General features: G+C 42.0%; 1 protein-coding gene across 2 annotated transcripts in view; it reads right to left on the bottom strand.

Moving 5' to 3' along the window:
- brinp3a.1 (bone morphogenetic protein/retinoic acid inducible neural-specific 3a, tandem duplicate 1) overlaps window positions 1–19,543 on the bottom strand; it is a 50,331-nt gene extending 30,788 nt beyond the window's left edge. The window contains exons 1-2 of one of the 2 annotated variants that reach the window (XM_056379297.1): window positions 18,412–19,543; window positions 17,768–18,075 (exon numbers count right to left, since the gene is read on the bottom strand). In XM_056379297.1, the coding sequence (XP_056235272.1) occupies window positions 17,768–18,021 (254 nt within the window). In that variant the 5' untranslated portion in view covers window positions 18,022–18,075; window positions 18,412–19,543. Of the gene's footprint in view, window positions 1–17,767; window positions 18,079–18,411 lie in introns of both variants that reach the window. The other variant, XM_056379296.1, reaches the window with a different exon arrangement.
- Window positions 19,544–20,474: the final 931 nt, after the last annotated feature.

The raw sequence follows: 20,474 nt of genomic DNA, 5'->3' as shown, positions 1-20,474 counted from the left end.
ACAATTTACTTTGTTTTGTTCACTATGGAAATTAAATATTTTTAGCTGTTTGTTTGTTGGCACCTAGCTGCTAAATCAGTAGAGAGATAAATGATAAACAGTAACAGCCATGACTGAGATGGTCTAGCAACACCTGAGACACACTGATGAGAAGAGGACTTGGTTTTGACTTGATTACAGCTATTTCGGAGAGGATAAACAAAGACGTTATATAACACTGCAATACTCTGTTTATTCCACCACTGCTCGCCATTTTTTTTTTATTATCTTGATTTAATCATGCAATGATGCAGTCTGGGAGATGCTGTAACAAGACAGACTGCAATTAAGATATCAGTTTTACTCCTGAATTTAGAGGATGAAGGCTGTTAGAGGCGAAGAAAAAGGAGGGGGGGGGGGGGGGGGCTGGTGCAGCACTGGCCATTACTCACAGTGGTTTGAGACCAGCTTGGGACCTTTGTTACGTGTTACACTCCATCTCTGTCACTTCATTTCCTGTCATCCGTCTGCTTTCCACTCTTTAATTAAGGCACAAAATGCTGCCAAAAGCTTTCTAAAAAATATAAGGCTGGGGCGGTGTCTCTGCTCTGTATGACAATAACCTATAAACCATGATATCAATAAGAACTTTCAGGATTTTACTAAACTATTTCAACCAAAATAACTATCCCATCAACTTTTGGACAAAAACAAGCTGCCAACATGCTAAGGCTAATGTCAAACAACTCCCTCAGACATGGAGCAACATAAACGTTCACTTAGCTGCATTACCGTCCAGCTGATGAGTGAAAATCCTACATTCCCTCCCTTTTTTTTTTTGTCTCCACTGTCTCTTGAGGCTCTTTGGACGTTACACTGTCTTCACCGGCTAGTCGCTAACTTTGTTTGCCTTTGTTTGGCACCGGGCAAGTGGCATACTATGGGTTTACCAGTGGTGGTTTCCTGAAAACAGCTGCTCGCTTGCCGAGTTGAAGAGGATACTGAGACTGAACCATTAAATGTGCAGTACCAAAACAAAAACGATTAGGATTCTATGCCTCTGTGGATTGATTGATTGATTGATTGATTATTGAAGGTTAAACAGACTTCCTCCGCACTGCACCTTGATTTGTCAGGTATTGTATTTCATTCAATGGATTAGCGAAACACAGCCATCCCCATCAGGTTATTTTATAAGAAGTCTTAAGTGGTTTTTAAGCAAACATGGATTATCACTAGCTTCATTTAAATTACACTCTGGAAATTGTTTCTATATCATCAAGCACTAGAAGCATCCATACTTGCAGATCCCATCCTGTGCTAATTTGCTCCCGTGTAAGGACAAACTCTGTCAATGCAAGACGGCTTTAGAAGTGACATTATAGCTTCTACATTGTTTGACATCATAATACTGCTAGCAAAGTCCTTCAAACTTTTACAACAGTTTCCTCTTAACAGTGCTTGGAAAATAATTGTCTTTACAAAGGAACAATTAACTTTGGATTTTCTGATTTGTTTTTTTCTGTCTGACATGCATACAACCTCCTTCACCCTACAGATGCACAGCGACTCCCTCGTGCAAAGACACATGCTCATACTCACTTTCAACACAGCCTGCAGCTGCAAACGTCTAAACAAAGCTGCCCTTGCTGCAACAATTTTGCTATCGCCCAGAATATCGCAGTGTCCCTGTGGGTGCGGGCCTGCTGCCAATCAATTTCCCACCAATAAAAATGACCCCCCGAGAAAAATTCAAAACAGAAAGCAGCTCATTAAGGCCCGTTTCATGTCGGTGTTTCTCTATAACGATCGGCCATTAGTGTTTCTCTCCGTCCGTTGGGGCCGGCTGAAGAAGGGAGCAGCGGAGAGAGAAAGAGGGAGAGCTTAACTGTGATAGACACACTGCCTCACTATGCTGCTCGCTGATGGACATTTATGAATGGTGCCACAGCTAATCTGGAAAACACAACACACGCACACACACACACACATACACAGATCTGTTGTGGAAGATTTCAATTCAGCCTCACCTTTTTGCTCACCACGCACATACACACACGAAAAGATCCTGCGTCATGGAGGACTGAAGGTTTATTTTGCCCTTAACACTCATCAGGGACATGTTGTGAGTGACTGGAATTGCCTATCGCAGCCACACATGCACATGCACGCACAGGCCGCAGGTTTATTTCACCTGCAGCTCCTCGCAGCAGGGGGATTGCCGCGCATCTAGCTGTCAGCCCCCCTCTGAGCGAGACGGAGCGCTGTGCACCCGGAGGTGAGGGGCTGCCAGAGCTACAGGGGCTGCGATCAGAGCAGGGGAGTCATACCCTGCTACCTGTCCATCACAGCACAGGTGTCTCAGATCCATCACAGCGTACAGACAGCCTGAGGGTGCTGCTCGGTGCCCAACATAACAAATCAGGGAATCAACCTAGCAAATAACCTGCTGATGCAGTTGAAATGCTATTGGGCATAGCAATGCAGATCAGTCAGTCAGTTCAGTATGTCACTGAGCCGGCGAGGGGAGTGTCTGCTACTGCTAATGCTGTCTCCTGAGACAATTCAAGTGGAAACTATGGGGATAATATGAAATGCTCTCAGACAAACACAGAATGTTGTATTTTAAAAACAAAAGAAGACTCAATAGTAAAAAGTATTTTACAGCAGGAAGCTGGAAACTGCAACTACCTTTTACCTTAAAGGGGATAGTTTTCTCTGCTGCTGAACGTACTTTCTTGCCGGGAGTGAGTGTAGGGTTGCCACCCATCCTGGTTTTACTGGGATTGTTGTTTTGAGCGACTGTCCTGGAAAATTAATCTTCCTTTCCAGGACACAAATCCTTTTTTTGTGAAAATTCACTCCTAATTTTGAAATTCATTGTTTCAAATAAAACCTCATTTGTTTCCTTCTACTGCTATTCTGTTTTCTTCCTGGTTATGTCCAATTCTGTGTCCGTAAATCTATGAAAATGGGTACAACAGTGATGATTGGCTAATGAAAATGCCAATACTTTTATTAATTGGGAGTGAAAAATGAAAGTTTACCTTATTAGCCTACCTAGCAACTGCATCCACATCCACGACCCCCCCATGAATTCAGGCAGAGAGGATTGAGACAAGTACCAGCACGAGTGTTGTCCAAAAAAAAAAAAAAAAAAAAACTTACATGTATTGTCAGTGTGGTGAAATGGCGGGAGAGATGAACTAGGAGGTCGTCGCACTAAAAAGGTAAGTGACGGGCCGGGACGAGCTGGCTAGCATGCTAACTGTGGTAGAAGAAAAGACGTGATAGATACAAGAGATAACATTGGAGTTTCTTTCCACCACTGGATACACCTCTTGGTGAGTAAAGGAATCAAATTTGATGATAACTCGCAACGTTTCTTCTAGAGTGGTCAGTAAACAGCTGTTAATGCTAACGTTAGCTATGTAGCAATTTAAAAAATAGCTCCTTTAAAAGAGTCTTTTGTAAATATGTTAGAAATGTTTAGTTTGCTGTTAGAAAAAAACAAATAGCTTTTACTTTTGCCTTTAAACAAATATTACTTCTAGCAACAATGTTGAAGGTATTCTTTTAATTTTCTCCAATTTTTTTCTTCCTTTTTTCTCAAGTACCAAGTAGAGTTCTATGAACTGTATTGTAATTGGCATTGTACATCACTTGAACGCATAGTGGCACTGGCCCACATACACTTTTGTTTAGATCAGCCTCAATGTCATTATTCATTGTGAAAAATACTTTGGGGAGCATCTATATAAAGACCGTTAATAAAAAAGCCCCAGTAGCTCTGTTATGTCATAATTCTTTAAATGATTGCAAACCACTAAGGGGGCCATGTCACATCTTTCAAACTTGTACACACCAAATAACGAGACTGGCGTCGTGTGAGGATGTCATGTAATTCATGCAAACCCACATCTCTGTTGGTGGAATGATTTTTCACAGAGTTATGAGACTGAAAATGCCGGCTTCTTCGTTGTGTAAAAACATAATTTATGATAAAAAAAATCACTCCATGTCTGGTAATTACTCTTTGTGATTCTCGTTGCTGGTGTTTGCCACCAAACATACTTGTTTCAACTCGTCATAAGAACATTTGAATGTTACAGAGGAAGAAAGGGAAGAAGAAAAAAAGAGAAAGTAAAAATAACTCAACTTGTCTTCGCAGGTGTTCTGAATATTTGCATTTATAAACTGTTTCCGACAGAGAGCTGATTACCGCTAAAGACAGTTGTCTTCCATCTCTCCTGTCCTCGCTGTTTTTCTCAGATACAGCGTGATGACGTTAGAGCAGTTAGGTCCAGATCATTGCTCTACAGCAATCAAAACAGTTTCTATCCAAACTGTGGATTCACGCTGTGCTTTACAAAGCAGATTCACAATATTTACACACTTATGTAATTAATGTACATTTGACTTCATGCAGTATTGAGCCTTTACTGAAACTACATATTTGTCTTTCATTGCACACAAAAATGATTTTACATTTTGGGTGATGTAAAAATGTATTTTGCTCCTACAGATGATGTTTTTCATACTTACTATACTAATATGCTTTGCCAGTTAAGTTTTGATGGGAAAACTAATGAATGATCAGATCATCTGTCTCAGTTTCTGCAAGTGCTACATTTTGGGCTGGCCGGACTCTTTGCTGCATGTCATTCCCCTGCTCTCTGTCCCATTTCCTGTCACTTTGCAATGTCCTGACAGGCTTATAAATGCCAAAAAAAAAAAAAGAAAGTGAGATTTCAGTATCATGCTAAAAAAGTAAACCTCCTTCATCCTGTTGCATGCTTCAAGTCAGTCTTCCCTTAATCTTTCCTAAGTGCTGTGAGCATCTAAAGAAGAAAACAAACAAACAACAAAAGCTTAATAATGCTTTTGTTGCTATGAGCAGATGTTGTCAGGAAATATGTTCACTGTTTATCATTTGTCTGATACGTTCAGTGTTAACATTTTGTGACTGTGGATCATTTTCCGTATTATCGTTATAAAAAAAAAAAAAGAAAAGAAAAATAGTGTTACATCTCCTTCAAAATGTGTTTGTATGTATGTAAATGTTATTTCTAGGAGGTGGGTTTCACCTGGACAATCTATACACGGCCATGGTGATAAACGAGTTTGATGTTATTTACATTTTGAAACCTAATCAAAGCTCATTCATCATATTCAATTAAATAAAAGAGGCAAGAAACAAAGAAAAAACAATGGTGTCAAGGGGAAAGAAAATCAGTTTCTATCCAAAAATTACAAAAAAAAAAAACAAACAAACAAATAAGCTCATGAGCAACATTTACCTTACCCTGATAGACAAACATTTGCTTATCATCAGTGAGGCCTGAGTGAAAACACATTGTTGTGTTTTGTAGCTGGGTTACCCCAGATACCAAAATAACCCGCTGTGCAAAACAGTTGGTTGATGTAGACTCAAAGTTATTTCAAGGACCTCCCCAAAGAGAATTGTGTAGAATGGGAGAAAAGTCCTTCATGCTTCATTTAGTAAGATACACTAAATTACAATTTATTTGTAAAACTTAACGCAACACAAACCTCAACCGCTCGGCCTGCTGTTTCTCAGTGGCTTTTCTTTATTGCAATTTGCTTTTTTTCTCCTCTTCGTTTAATCTGATGTGACACTGATCTTTCTCAATATGTATGCACCATTAGCACATAGAGATGATTTTTTTCTTTTTTTTTTTTTTTATACAAAATTAAGAATTACATACAAAGAGGCTTTTCATTCCAGCGACATCAAAAGATTTTCTTGCGCATGCCAGTTGCATTGTTAGCGTTTTCCCTGAAAGGCACCTTCATAGTGACACACGTCAACTTTGTTAATTAAGCTAATGATGAGACCGTCTTAACAAGAGGAGAGTTGGACAGTCCAATGAGAGAGGGAGGAAGATGAAGTGGGGACAAAAAGATGGAGGGACCCGTGTGTCTTAGTTATCCAACCACCGTGGAGATAAACAAGGGAAGAAAGTGAGATCAAGACGGAGACAGAGGGTGTAATGATGTAGTTAATAGCTACTGGTTGTGAACGCTTCATGAAATTGCCACCAACAGATTTTCAACATCAAACAAACATCAGACCATTAATTTGTGAAAATCCTATTAAACCTGCTGAGAGGTCCTATAAACAAGGCAACATGCTGTTTCCTGCTCATTTTGCTTTTTCATGCCTTTGATGCAACTGAGCGTTCCTCAAGTACACATTTCAAACGCTTGATTACCACGTTAAAACTGTGACCACTGCCACAGACATCCCGAAACTGTCGCAGGGGATGCAAAATGGTGCAAATGAAAACAACCTGGGATCGACCGCGAGCGGTTTAAGTAGGTTGCAGCTTACCGGACATCTCATTCAGTTGCACAATATCTGTCAAATGAACTTAATGCAGACACTGGAAGGATCTGACTGGCTAGATTTTTCCTCTCATCCTTCTTTAGCATCATAAATAAAATTCACTGGTTTAAAATACTCACCACATGTAATAAAAGAAGCCTGAAGTCAGACTAAAGACAACTGAAGTGAGCTGCCATTCCTCATTATTCAAGAGTCTCCCCAGATGCCTGGCAACCTCACGTTGACAAGAAGACTCCAGAATATCTATGCTCCTGGCCAAGAAATAGTCCAGCACATACCCTCCAAATGAAGTCACAACTTTTCATTCCACTTTGATTTTGATACAAATTAAATAAATGAGAATATACAGTGACAACCAGTGCACTGACAAGGAGCTGGTACAAGGATTTTTCTACCTTTTCCTTACTTCCAGTCTTTATTAATGTGACGCACCAGATGGTTTGTTACTCAGAACCATCTGGGGGAGCCTTCATTGGAAACTGTTTGGGAAAGGGCAGGTGCTTTCAAAAAAATATTTGGCAGGTGATTGGGTGAACCATCTGTCTATCATATGATGGAGCAAGAGAGCGCAAAAGAGAAAGCACAACACAACAACAAGCCGCAGTCTAGGGAGCTTTGAAAGCTAGTTAGCATATCGGTAAGCGAGTCATGTTGTCTTTTTAAGGACGATTAGGACGACATAAAAGGTGCTCGTACAAATACGAAAACAGTCGCTTGCCCATAGCTACCCATAGTTCCTCTGTAATGAGATGCTGATTGGTCCGAACCACTGCGAATGGCTTGGAGCCTTGCAAGAAAGAGCTACGATTAAGAGAAGGACAATCATTTGGAGGCTGGAGCTATGTATTTAGCATACAAACATGACTCTTCTCAATCCTCTTAGCAAACGTTTGACAATAAAGTCAACAAAAATATTTTCTGAAATATCTAACCATTTTTTAAAGCAGTGGTTCTCAAAGTGTGGTCCGGAGCGCCCCAGGGGTCCTTAATGGGGTTCCTGGGGCGTCCCAAGCAAACAGGGGGATAAGTTATTTTCACTATAATTCCATCCATAACTATCACAACAACACAATGCATAACTATTTTGGTCATGGGTCTCTAACACTTTATGTAATAAAACATCTAAAATCAAAAGTCTTATCAGCTTGGGGTCTGTGGTCTAATTTGTGTCAGTTTAGGGGCATTGATGTAAAAGAGTTTGAGAACCACTGTGTAAAAGAACAGGGTTGACCGTTTGTTGCAGACAGGTCATCAGACAATTTGTATGCCCAGTCATTGACACTGACCCCCTCCCACAGAGGTTTTTGTGGTGCTTCATCTGCTTTTGTTTCTCAATGACAGCAGTCACTATTAGCACACACACACACACTCTGGCCGTAAAAACATCATTGTAGACCATTTTGACAACCCCCATTTTCACTGTCCTGTCATTTGTATGGTTTCACGCAGTTTCATGTAATGGAGTAAAACTAAAAATTATATTTGATTTAAAAATGTATTTATAAGATCAAAATAGATGTGAAAATAACTACAAACCAGTCAAGTTGCAGTTTACAGTCATATCTGTCCACACTCATACAATATATGTAGTGATGACTTTGAAGGAATTTAATAAAGGGTATTTTTGTGAAATGGACGTTGTCACTATATCGACACATGATCCCAGGGAATTATTTCCAGTCGAGAGACACGCTGTCTTCACATAGAGAATGTCATCACTTCATTTTATCTTCATCATTTGCGTGAAATTTCGACATAATTAGCATATGATTTCTTAAGTTGTGGCCAAAAATCATGCTTTGTGAGGTCACAGTGACCTTGACCTTTGTCCACCAAAATCGAATCAGTTCATCTTTGAGTCTAAGTGAACGTTTTGTGCCAAATTTAAAGAAATTCCCTCCAGGCGTTTCCTGAGATATCACGCTCAAGAGAAAGGGGCAGACAACCTGAAAACATGATGCCTCCGGCTGCTGTCAGTGTGGAGGCATGAAAACACAAGTCTCTGTTGTTTTTTTATTTTTTTTTTATTTATAAATCAAAGACGATGTTACCAGGTCAGACAGCACTGAAGCTGGACTTGAATTAGCTGATCGGCATCAGCTGCTTCATTCATTCTTTATAATCAGCGTCTCATTCATCGGCTGCTTGGCTACCAGCTGACTAGAAACATCCAATTCTAACTCTACACACAGAAAAAAATATCTGCTTGTTTTCTGTCTCGCAAGATATTTCTTATAACCAGGCAGTTTTTATGTTAAAGAGTTTGACTTGTTTCAAGCTTATTTTGACTTGCTTTAAAAAATCAGGGCAAGTGAAATTTTCGTGCTGTTGGATAGAGATAATTTAACTTATTTTTAGTAATATTTCCCCCATGTTTTTGTCTTTTTCTTGTTTCTGAGAGCTCAGTTGTTGCACAGCAGGTGTACACTGTGGCGTTATACTCTGCTACACTCATGCTGTTTGTTTCCTCTATGTTATACTTCATGACTTTACTAAGATGTATGTACTGTGTGTGTGTGTGTGTGTGTTTGTGTATTGAGAGGAATCAGTAGAGCCTTTTCCACCAAATCTCATGTTTTATTTTATTTGCTATGAATGGACATTTTCCTTAATGTAAATGTCCCTGGCTGAAATGAGCACTTGCTTTTATTTTCCCAACCAAAACCCTTTTTACTACTTTACACCATTTTAAATTAATCCTTCATATAAAATAATGGCCATCTCTTTTCTGTCTTTACACTTTTTGCCTTTCAGCAAAGTTTTCCTGGGGGAAAAGAAAAACAAGCCTTCTATATATATATATTTTTTTTTTTTTTTTTTTCATTTAACCTTATTTTAGCCCATTGAGGCTCATTTTTGTGAAATTGTGAAATGCTGCTCAGTGTGAAGGAAAAAAAAAACTGCTAAAATGTTGTAGGAGGGTTAGCTTTGTTAAAAAGTAATTGCGTTATTGATTTGTAGTTTCCATGAATATCACTACACCTCTGATAACAGGGAGCAAGGGCAAGGCCGAGAAAGAGAGAGAGCGAGAGAGAGATAGAGAGAGAGAGAGAGGGGGGAAGCATGATTTGCAGCAGAGTTTGCTGACATCGAGACTGCTGATCCCTTTTGTACTGCAATTTGTCATAACAGTGTTGACAAGAGACTTCTCTCCATACACAAAACAAGGAATGCCTGGAATCACATTGTGTACATAATTGGGCATGTACATGCTGTGCATTCGCTCTCAGCCTCACAAACACGCACACACACACACACACACACGTGCAAACATAGGGAGCAGAAGACAGAAGAGCCACCAGCCACGCTAAATCCTCCTCTTCATGACACAGGTGTTTTCGGTTGAAGACAGGCCTGCATGGACTTTTTAAAATTAGCTCTCTAATCACATTCTGCAGCTGCACCCAGTTTATCACCACATATTCCCAAAAGCACATTCACATATACTCAAACATACAATATCAGTTACAAACGTTTTTCCCACCAGGATCTCAATATTTACGCAGTGACATTAGTTCAATCAGGAGAGGCTTCATTCTGATTCAGCAAATACACTTCTACTGCCGTGTGCAAAACAAGAGAAGAAAAGAAGAGACATGAGAGTCTATTTGAAACGGGGGGGGGGGGCTGTGCCGAAGTAAAGGAAACCCCCCGGGGTCTACACACTGCTGGTGGTGGATGTGATGGGAAGAAGAGGATGCTGGAGATGTGGATGTGATGAGATGTGAAGACTGGAGGTGAATGGGGTGGAGGAGGGTCGCAGCAATACGCCATGAAATGACAGCTGACAGCAGCAGAAGGAAGGAGAAGAGATTTTTAAAGTTTGACAGCCACAATGCATTTGGCTGGCTGAGATCGTGACGAAATCTGATGGGTTCCCGAAAACACCCGAAATCAGCTGTGAGAGAGGTAAAGAGTGACACAGAATTGTGAATGAATGAAGCGTAGAGATAGCGTTCCTGATTGAACTTGTTCTTAGCTTCATTACGTCAGACAGGCCAAGAAATACTGACACTGGTTGTTGAAAGTTGAACCAAACCATTAATTTTGTAAATTAGAAGTAAACCATGATGATACGATACAACTGTTTAACCCAGGGGCCTTAAAACCTCAAGTTTTTGTGAAAAGTTACGCGTCGACTGCTAGGCGACGGGAGCCGTGCTTTGCGATGCAAAAGGTCATGGCAGGTACAGCTGGTGATGCAAAGTGAAAATCCTCTGTAGGCCAGACTGTCTCATTTTGGTTTGGCCTTTGAAGGACCACACCTTCGTAGACCGAGCCCTCCGAAGGATGTGGCCCCCGAATTGGGACACAGCTTCAAGTGTGAACCACAATGTTGCCGTCCGATCCAACGCACAGAAGCGATGGTCAAAACCATGAAAAATATGTTGTGAATTAGAAAAAGGCTAAATTCCTTTAGAGTTATATGCAACTTCACTTTTTGGTGGTGAAGGTTTATTGGACTCCAAGACATCAAGGAATACCTGCTATGCCTTTGTGAAGACATCAATAGCAGTACTGGGGGATATTTGCTCATGGTTTTGTGCACTTTACTCTTAAAATTTTGATTCACTGCACAGAGAAGACATCCTGCCACTGACCACTTGCGCCACTGCGGCGGAAATTGCTTCATTTAAGAATCAGCGCTCCGGAAATAACACAGAGCGGAAATAAGCAGCACCTACTGAAACTGGCATGCAAACTCTACCCCAATTATCAAAGCGTAGGCCATCCATATAAAATACACTCAGACTCAGACTCCCTCTCTCTTAAAAGCTGTTTCTGTGGACCTCTGGCCCTGATAACTCCCCCATCACACACTTGTCAGAAGCCATAAGCTGTGTGCTCGATGAAGTCCTCGTCACTGCCTTTGCTGCTGGTGATCAGGAGGAGGAGGAGGAGGAGGAGGAGGAGGAGGCCGCTCCGCTTCTGTCCTGAAGACACATTCAACCTCTGACTGCGGGACTATAGACCGACCCGTCTCTCCACCACAGCTCCCTCATTGAACGAGCCGCTCGGGCATTCATGCATGAGAGAAAACTGTAGGTTGACGGGAACTGCATCTCGTTCTACCCCTCTGCTCTCTGTTGGTCTGTTCCGTCACGGGTTTGCAACAAAATCTTTACCTCGATAATTTCCAGACACTAATATATTGATTATAAACAAACAAGACCATCACAGCGAGGAGGAGCAGCCCCCACCTACAACTGCAGTCTACACTGTGAGCCACAAGGTCAGATTTGATTTGGTTACGTATGTCAGGAAAGTGGAGAGGCAGAGGGGAAGTGCTGGGATGTGTTCTGAATTTAAAGAAAGCACTAACAATAAATGAAGCGTGGGATGAATCATATCTAATTGTCTAATTTTTCATTGTAATTATACCAAAGGTTTATTTTATTTCCTTCTTCTTTACTTGCACAGACAAAATTGGGAGTATCCAAAGATCGCTTGAAATAACCTAGTATGTGTCTGTGATTTCATGACAAAGAACATCTCCCAGACCTGGTACTATTATACGTCCTCTCTTATTAGCAAAGGTGGAAGTAGTGCAACCTTTTTTATTCCACCTCAGGACCTCTTAGGAAGGAATTCTGCTGCAGATGGTTCTGGCGCACAAAGGTATGTTACTCTGAACCCATAGGCCACATTTCAGGTCTCATTGCCTCTCACCACAAACCATTAAGACTAAGTCTTCCCAACAACAAGACCTCCAAACTACACAACAAAACAGCTCATTTATCAGAGCGTGTATTGATCTGGCGTCCTTAGCTGCAGGACAGCAGTCTTTGTCAGTGCCTTCCAGAAGCGTTACAAAAGGATTCATATGAAAGTTTGTTTGGTTTGGGAACACACACACAACTTGGTTCAGGATAAAAATCGATCATGGTGAAGAGTTGAAAAGAAAACAATGTTGACTGGAGGGAAATGGGGAATCATACGTTTTACATGCTGTTCTAACACAGGGCTGGGTGATCTGGCCAAAAATGTTAAAATGCTCACATCACTCATTTTTGATATTATTTATCATTTCTAATGACCTCTTTTAAAAGACACGGGGAGAAAAATACTGTTTGGATGTTTTGTTTTTGCGGTGTTGTAGCTGAGTCTTCATCGTGCACTGTCTGTGGGTTGTTTCTTGAGGTGTAGCAGATGTTGGCCGTGACCGATGACATGTTGCCTAATCCAAAGAGTGGCAGCTTCTAAAGTGATAAAATAAGTTTGTTGTTTTGGCACACAACAGTGTTCTACATTTTGTATCTAAAACACAACCGTCATTTTTCACATGGACTCTTTAAGCCTAAATAAATATAAACAAAAGAAAATGAAGAAAAATGAAGCCAACATGGAAGTGTCGTACTGCAGTTCCTCAAATGGCCACTTGAAGCTGGCTCCCCACAGACTCCCATGTTAAAATGTCCAACTTTACAGCAGAAATAATAGTGTTTACAGGTACAAAAGATGGTTTTGGTGGCTGTAGCTAATTTCCTCCTTCGCGACAACTGTACAGGGGGTGAATTTTTATATAACTCACCTGTCTACATTTTTTTACGACTTAAAGTTCTGCATAATTGAGGGCGTGGCCACTTTGACAGGTGGGTGAGCGTATACTCGGCTTCACACACGCCCCTCCTCTCTGCCCATTTTTGGATTAGCCAGGAGTTATGGGCGGAGACAGACACTGCCAAGATGGCGATGGTGGAGCAGCTCACTCTGCCCTTCAGAAACCTGTGGGTGACGTCATGGAGGCTACAACCATCTTTATTCACAGTCTATGATGACGACAGCCTTATTATATTTAAATTTAACAGAGTAGTTTAATTTCCTTAACTTAAGACCTTAACCATAAGTTACGGAAGCAGTGATGGAGAGTAAAACATGTCTTATACTGTATTAACATTCAATGCACTGTAGTCTCTGCTATTCCTTGTTTACATCTATGTTTACTAGCTTGCTGTCTTTCTTCCCGCTGCCTTCACAGGCACATTGCTATGCTTCTTTGTACGTTGCTACCACTGACTTGCCAGTCACCATTCAGCCTACCCTCACACTGCATACAGAGACAGTCTATAAAAAGTGTGTCCACGCGTAGACAGAAAGAAGAAGAGGAAACACTCCTCAGCTTAGACACTCTTAAGCTGAGCAAAAAGAGGAGATGTATTTGAAGCTTTTATTTAGTCAGACATATTGGTTAAAACGCCGACTGGTTGTGAACTCACTGAGTCTTTGTCAGGGCGAACTTTAAGAGTTTTATATTTTCCATTAAATATTAAATCATTATTCCCTCTGCACCTGCAGTATTATCTATGGTGTGGTAAATGAAAGTATTGTGTTCCATTGCACTGTGTTATGATATATTCCTTGACGTTCTCCCTCTTTTATATTCTCTTTTCTTCTCTTCATTGCTTCATGCAGTTGTGTACCCATTTATTCCAGCCCATTTTATAATCTCTTTTAAATGCGCTTCCCCATCTAAAGTGTTCAAAACACAATAGCACAGTCATAAACACGAGACAGATAGAGCACAATAGGCCTCTGCTCCCTCCAAATCTGAATGACATGATTACACAGCGCAGCACCAGGTATTGTAATGTCATGCCTCTGCACCCTATCCTCTCCACAAACATGTTTGCGGATAATTGAAACACTAATCACTCCGTAATTACGAGAGATGACTCCTTACATCAAATGAAGCCAGTGGAAATAGCCGGCGGGGCTGACAGGAGAAAAGAGAGGAGAAAACACGGGAGATGAGGCGTGATGTAAAAGTTATGGGCCATGAAGAAGAAAGGAGGAGCTGACATTTTGACTAATATGCTACTGTCTGTAGATATGGCTCGACCACACACCCGAGGAAAACGCGGAGCGAGAGCCGGGTCCCGTTCGCGGGAAAAACGATTTTGAAAAACAACCGCAAGCCTCTAAATTATTAATGATTTATTCAATAATATTAAATGAAATACTATTAACCATTTCCACCTCTCAACGCGCTCCTAACAGCAGCAGCTCCACTGAAATGTCTCCAATTTGAACTCATGCTATCAGAGTGAAGTAAATGAAGAATTTATGTTAATTGCTTACACCGACGTGTGTTTGTGGTTGACGGGGGAAACATGCAACCCGCTGACTGCTTTCAGTTTGAAATAAAAGCCAGAGAACAGAGAGATGGACTGAATGAATGAATGTTGTTTGACTGTTTGCTTATGGTTGCTTTTCACTGCTTTTCAATGGACTGAATCCATTAATTCACAGCTCCCATTACTGGATTTGATCAGACCTTGAGAAGAGAAAACCTCTTTCACTCGGAGGATTTATGGTTTGAAAGCACTTTTTTTTTTTACTTTACATTTACACCGCTGCCCACAGAAAGCTGTATGTGTCTCTAAGCTCTTTAATTTGGCTTTTAATACAGTCCAGACAACAGATAAAGGCTGTGAGTGTAAAAATGAAATACTTTATTACTTCCACTCAGAATATTATACTGTAAAAATTCTTAATTTTTAAAACTTTTATCATTAAAAAAAAAAAAAAAAAGAAGAAGCTGTTCCGGTGCAGTGGCCCTCCAGCAGGGGGGGATAAAACTCTGGCTCCTCTCATGCCCCCTTCCTCTGTACTCCCAACTCCTCCAGTCCTCCTCCTCCTCCTCATCTCCCTCTCCCCTGCCCCCCTGACGGGAAAGGCCAACTGAGCTCTGGAGAATATTTATGAGCGAGGGAGAGCAATTGGTTTGAGATCATTCGACAAGGGAGGGAGGGAGGGAGAGAAAAAGAGAGAAAATGTGAGACAGACGTGGGGATGAGGCACAGAAAGAGAGAGAGAGAGGGAGAGGTTAGATTTTAATGTTTTTATTTAACCTTCTTTTAACCTGCTGGTTAATTAAAACTAATTTCTTATTGCTCTTCCTCCCTCTCTCTCTCTCTCTCTCTCTCTCTCTCTCTCTCTCTCTCTCTGTGTGTGAGAATGCTTTTCTATACATACGAGGACCCAAATCTGCATGAGCGCTGAGGAAGTCTTTCCAGACTGAGGACATTTTTTTTGGCTGCTCCTCAGCTCCACAAGAGGCCACTTTGAGCTTTTGGACTTAGGATTATGATACATAGCGGTGACGACTCAAGAGGCAATAACAAGGTTTTTACTGACCCATAAAGGAGCGTAATGTGTCTGCAAGAAGCAGAGTGGTGTTGTTGATCAATACAAATGACTCAAAGATTGCTTTACACTAGATTTTTCTGGCTTTTGGAATGAATCTGTATTGGACCAAAAAAAAAAAAAACCCAAAAAAAACAACGCAGCCCGTTGCAGTTTGAAGCCACTTGTGATCTCTTTTAGTTCTCAGCAAACTGGCATCCTCGACTGCTCAGCGATGGATGACAGTGTTACGGGTGCAAGATATTTAAAGCCTAAAAAGGCTTGTTTTTCAAGCTGAGGGAAGCGAATGACAACGCAGGAACATTATTCCCACTTTTTAACGTGGTGATATTTTACCTCCTCTCTTCGGTTTCTATTGGATTTTTTTGTTCTCATTAGCTAGCTTTACTCTCATTGTTCAGGGGAGACTGAAAAGGCCACTGTACCTCGAGGGGGAAGGAGGGTTATAGACATGTCAAGTTTGCATTTCCGGATATTTGCTGATAGAGGTCAGTAGAAGTCGTACTGTAGGTTACTGAATGCTAAAAAGGCTTAAGGCTATAGTTTTGTCTGTGTGTTTTTAGTGATGTGAAATCTTGTGTATGCAAATGTCTGTTCTGATTTGCATGCATAGGGTGGGGTGCTGAAGGCGCAGGAGGACAAAAACACAAGCAGGGAGAAAAGAGAGGTATGGAGACATCCATGGAGACAGAAAGAAGAGGCCAACGGAGAGCAAGTGGGGGAGGAAGTGATGGATGTGGGGGGGTGGGGTGGGGGAGGGGGGGAACCCAACATCGCTACATTCTCTATCTTTGCCTGGCATTGTCACCCCTGTCAGCTGCTAAATGCCAGTGTCAGTCAAACCTCTGTTCAGATGGCATCAGCCTTCTTTCTACTGCACGGCTGCGGACGCTCCGACAGCATCGCTCTCATCACAGGAGGATCAAAACACTTACCTGGCACACACACACACACACACAGTCACACACACACACACACACACACACACACAGTCAAACATACACAGCCACAAAAACGAGACACTCAAGTATGCACGCCCAGTCATCCTCAGACATACAGTAACCTGTTAGGAAGCATGTTGTTGATTGGCGACTTTGTCAAAGTTAGAAAACCAGGCTTTGTTTTAGCTACTGCGAAAAAAAATGCATTTTGGAACAGTTTGGTCAGATCAGAAAAAAGAAATTCTAAAAATCCACTTAGTATGGCAATTTGTATAATAAATGTCACTCTTATAGCTACATACTGTGTGTGGGTCATACTGGACCACCACCTAAACGCATTTTATCCGACCGTTTAAACGCTTCAGAGGTGTTTCTGCACGGAACATAATAACACTCGGGGAAATACCAGCACACGAACACACACCCACACGGACTTGTAACAAATGAGGAAAGCCTGCTGGGTACGGCTGAGGTTTACACTGCTGTTTGCGTGCGAACATTAATCATTAAGTTCATACGGCAGGTGAACCTGAAGTGTGGAACGTCTGAGATGACAAAACTAGCATCCTTTCTTTTGACGTACAAGATTCAGAGCTACCGGTTTATGTTGATGTGCATCATGTTTACAATTCAAACCCATATATCTGACTGACATTCGAAGAGACAACTCCTTAATATCCTGAGCTTTTTCACAGGTGAGAGATCGCATCTCGCAAACGTTGCTTTAATTCCACTTTCTTGTCTCTAAGAAGCTGAAGAAATGTCATGGTAGCGAGCTTTCAAACAATATCCTGCTGCTTCTAAGCGCACACCCACTGCACTTCACACCACACACTTCTGAAGCCATCCTGTCTACCCACTGTCACACATCAACTGGCTCAGTCAGATATCTGTTACATCCCGCTGCTTTGCCCGAACCCTCCTGCGGTATCTTCACTTCGACTTTCCAGTGATATGCAGCGTTCTGTGGGTTCGTATCATACTCAAACCATATGTCTCTGCTGCCCACAGAATAGAAGGAAGCAGGCAGTCGCACCCCAAATAAAGCTCGCTGAGCTTTTCATTTGTATGCAAAACTCCACTAAGTAATCTTCTCAACGCTCATCCTACAGTTTGCCACCTACTAAATCTCCATCTTTTATAGACTAAAGAAAAGCATTATGTGATCTCTTGCCTATACTTTTCTAAGTAAAACCAGAACCTGAATCTGTAAAATCTTTGAGTCTGCATCTCTGCATTTGGTCCATTTTGGATTCAGATATCACAAACAGCCTTCCTCACAAGCACCCGAGCTTTGCACACCGTGACCCAGCTGCCCACCGTCTCTCACCTGTATATCTTGTACTTGGTGGTGAATCCTTGCTGGTAGCGCTCTGTGAAATCAACAAACTCCTGTGAGCGCTGAAAAGGACCCTTGTCCGACAGGAGCCAGCCAAGGGGCCCGGCGGAGCCACTGAAGCCAGCCCCGGCGTGGTCGGCCGCCCCGGCCCCTACTGACACCCAGCTCTGGAGCAGGCTTAGTGTCAACCACTTCCATAGAAACATGAGGGCCGTCAGTCTAATGGAGATGCACGGGCCACTCATGCTGCTTCCCCCGGCCCCGGTGACTCCTCATTCTCCCTGCACTCTAGATGAGTCCTGCTGAAAGGGAGGAAAGGAAAGAGAGGAAGAGGGAGAGGAGTTGGAGACACACTGGAGAACAATAAGGTTGTAATTTTGGTTTGGGCGTAAGTAGGATGAAGATGAACTGAGAGGGCTGCATTTGTCCAGTATTACTAGGTCAGAAATCATTGCTGAGGGACAATATTTTTTAGAGGTCACTATACCTATAACTAATTTACTGTACACAATAAAGCAAATCAACGCACTTATATATTTAATGGGTGTAATAATAAACTTAATATAAAACCTTTAGACAGTGATTTTTTGCTCTAGTTTGAATGATGGTTTTTTTTTGTTTGTTTTTTTTTTTACCTTATTCTGTAAGTATTGTGATCCGTGACCTGTCGGAATTAATCTCCGCAAAATCCCCTGATAGGATCGTGAAGTTGGGTTCGGCTCGTCGCACAGACGGGACGGCATTTGAGAATGACTTTTCTCGTGAAGGACTTTCGCCACAAATGCAAACAGACGCACAATTAGAGGTAGGGCAGCTGGAGCGAAACCGAAGATGACATCCAACCTCCTCAGAGCACACACACACACACACACACCCCTCTCTTCTTCTTCTTTTTTTTTTTTTTTTTGTCTCACTGTGGCATATTTCCAGCGGAGAGCCTCCGACGATTGCGCAGTAGGTACTGTAAGTCCAATCCAATCCAATCCAATCCAAAGGAATGAGTCGCAGGCGATGCGATGCTTCAAGAGCGCACGGAGTCAAACCCTTCCAGGTAGACTAAATTGTTGTATATTTTGGATTCGGTGAAGGCACAGGGGACCAAATGACCACACACACACACACACACACACACACACCCCCACCCCTGCGTGTGAGAAGCGCGGCTATAGCTGCTGCTGCCCTCTAACTCATATCTGCTCTTGACTGGAGAGACGGGCTCGGGGCGCATGCAGGGCGCACGGGAGAGCTGCTGCTGATGCTGCTGCTGCTGCTTCTAACGCCGCTGCTGACGGTGCCTGGACTCCCAGCGCACAGAATGTGTGAATGGCATTCACGGCGCTTTCTCTCTCTCTCTCGCTCTCTCCCCCTCTCTCTCTCTTTCCCTCCCTCCTGTAGCACTTCCCATACCGCTGCAATTTAATTTATTCCAGCAGCGAGCACACTCCCGGTTGGCTGGGACGTTACTGAAGGAAGTGAGAGTAGGAGGTGTTCAGATTGGGGTGTGTGGGGGGCGGGGATGAGGCGATGGTCAGAGGATAACGATGTGCTGGAGTCTGATGCCTCGTTTTCGAAAACCAATAGAAGTCACTTGCAGTTGAGATTGAAGAAGACACATTAAAGGCACGGTGGAGAGAGAGGAATAAATGGCATGTCAACTTTAATTAGTCGACTTCCCTTCATATTTACAGTCCTTTGTCCTTTGAACAGTATAAATGATTTTTCTAATAACAAATCAAACAAAATAAGGCCACTTTTATCAAGAACATTACGATTGGATTTCAAAAAGTTATCTGGAAAAAAGTTGAATTATGTTTAAAAAAACAACAGAAAATCAGTCATCCCAACGGAATTTGATGTAATAACATGAATATTCTAACACTCTACTCTTGGAGTTATCTACTGATAAAAAATGGATATGATCTTAGTGTAAATGAATCCTGAAAAAAAGTTTGAATTGTCTGAATAATGACTTTAATGATGGTTGTAGGTTGTGGTGATGCTGCTGCTGCTGCTGCTGATGATGATGATGATGATGATCATGAGAGGGTGTATCCAGCCCCCCTGCAGTTATTCTCGTTATCTTCTTTGCCCTCTTCCTCTCTCTCCCTTTTCTTCCTGCGGAATAATCATCACTTTCACCATCAGCAAACTTAATTAGATCTGCTCTATCCCCCGCTCTATCCGAGCGCTCGTGCATCGGACACTGAGCGCGGATCAGAGAGGCAGAGAGCAGGGCGAACGGAGGGAGGGATATGTGCTGCCTTTCAGCTTTTCTGTAGACGTTCAAAGGGTGGTTTTATACAGGGATTGGATTAGAGAAATGAACACCATTGAGTCGTGAGATTCACTGGCTCCCAAACTCAAAGAGAAGCTGAAATCCTGTGGCACAGCGACTTGCAGAATCTGGAGTGAAAGAATGAGTTGATTTGTCACGGTTTCATCATCATGTCTTGGGATTGGGTGCCTTTTTCTTCTGACCCTGCCTCGCAGCTGCGATGACTTGTGAAGGACAACTCCCTAATAGGAACTGACATTTCTTTGGTCCATAGTGTTGTTCCCCCCTCCCCCTCCCCCCCACCTGCCTGTTTTTACACCACAATGTAGTCGACCATTTAAAGTTTGTCTGCAAGCACAGGTTAAACTTTTTTTTTTTTTTTTAAGTTTTGAATAAAAGATGACTTTCAGCAGAGAGAGTATC

This window comes from Seriola aureovittata, chromosome 6 (assembly GCF_021018895.1).
Source record: "Seriola aureovittata isolate HTS-2021-v1 ecotype China chromosome 6, ASM2101889v1, whole genome shotgun sequence".
NCBI lineage: Eukaryota > Metazoa > Chordata > Actinopteri > Carangiformes > Carangidae > Seriola > Seriola aureovittata.
The sequence above is the reverse complement of the archived record's forward strand: the minus strand, read 5'-3'. Positions and strand labels throughout refer to the sequence as shown.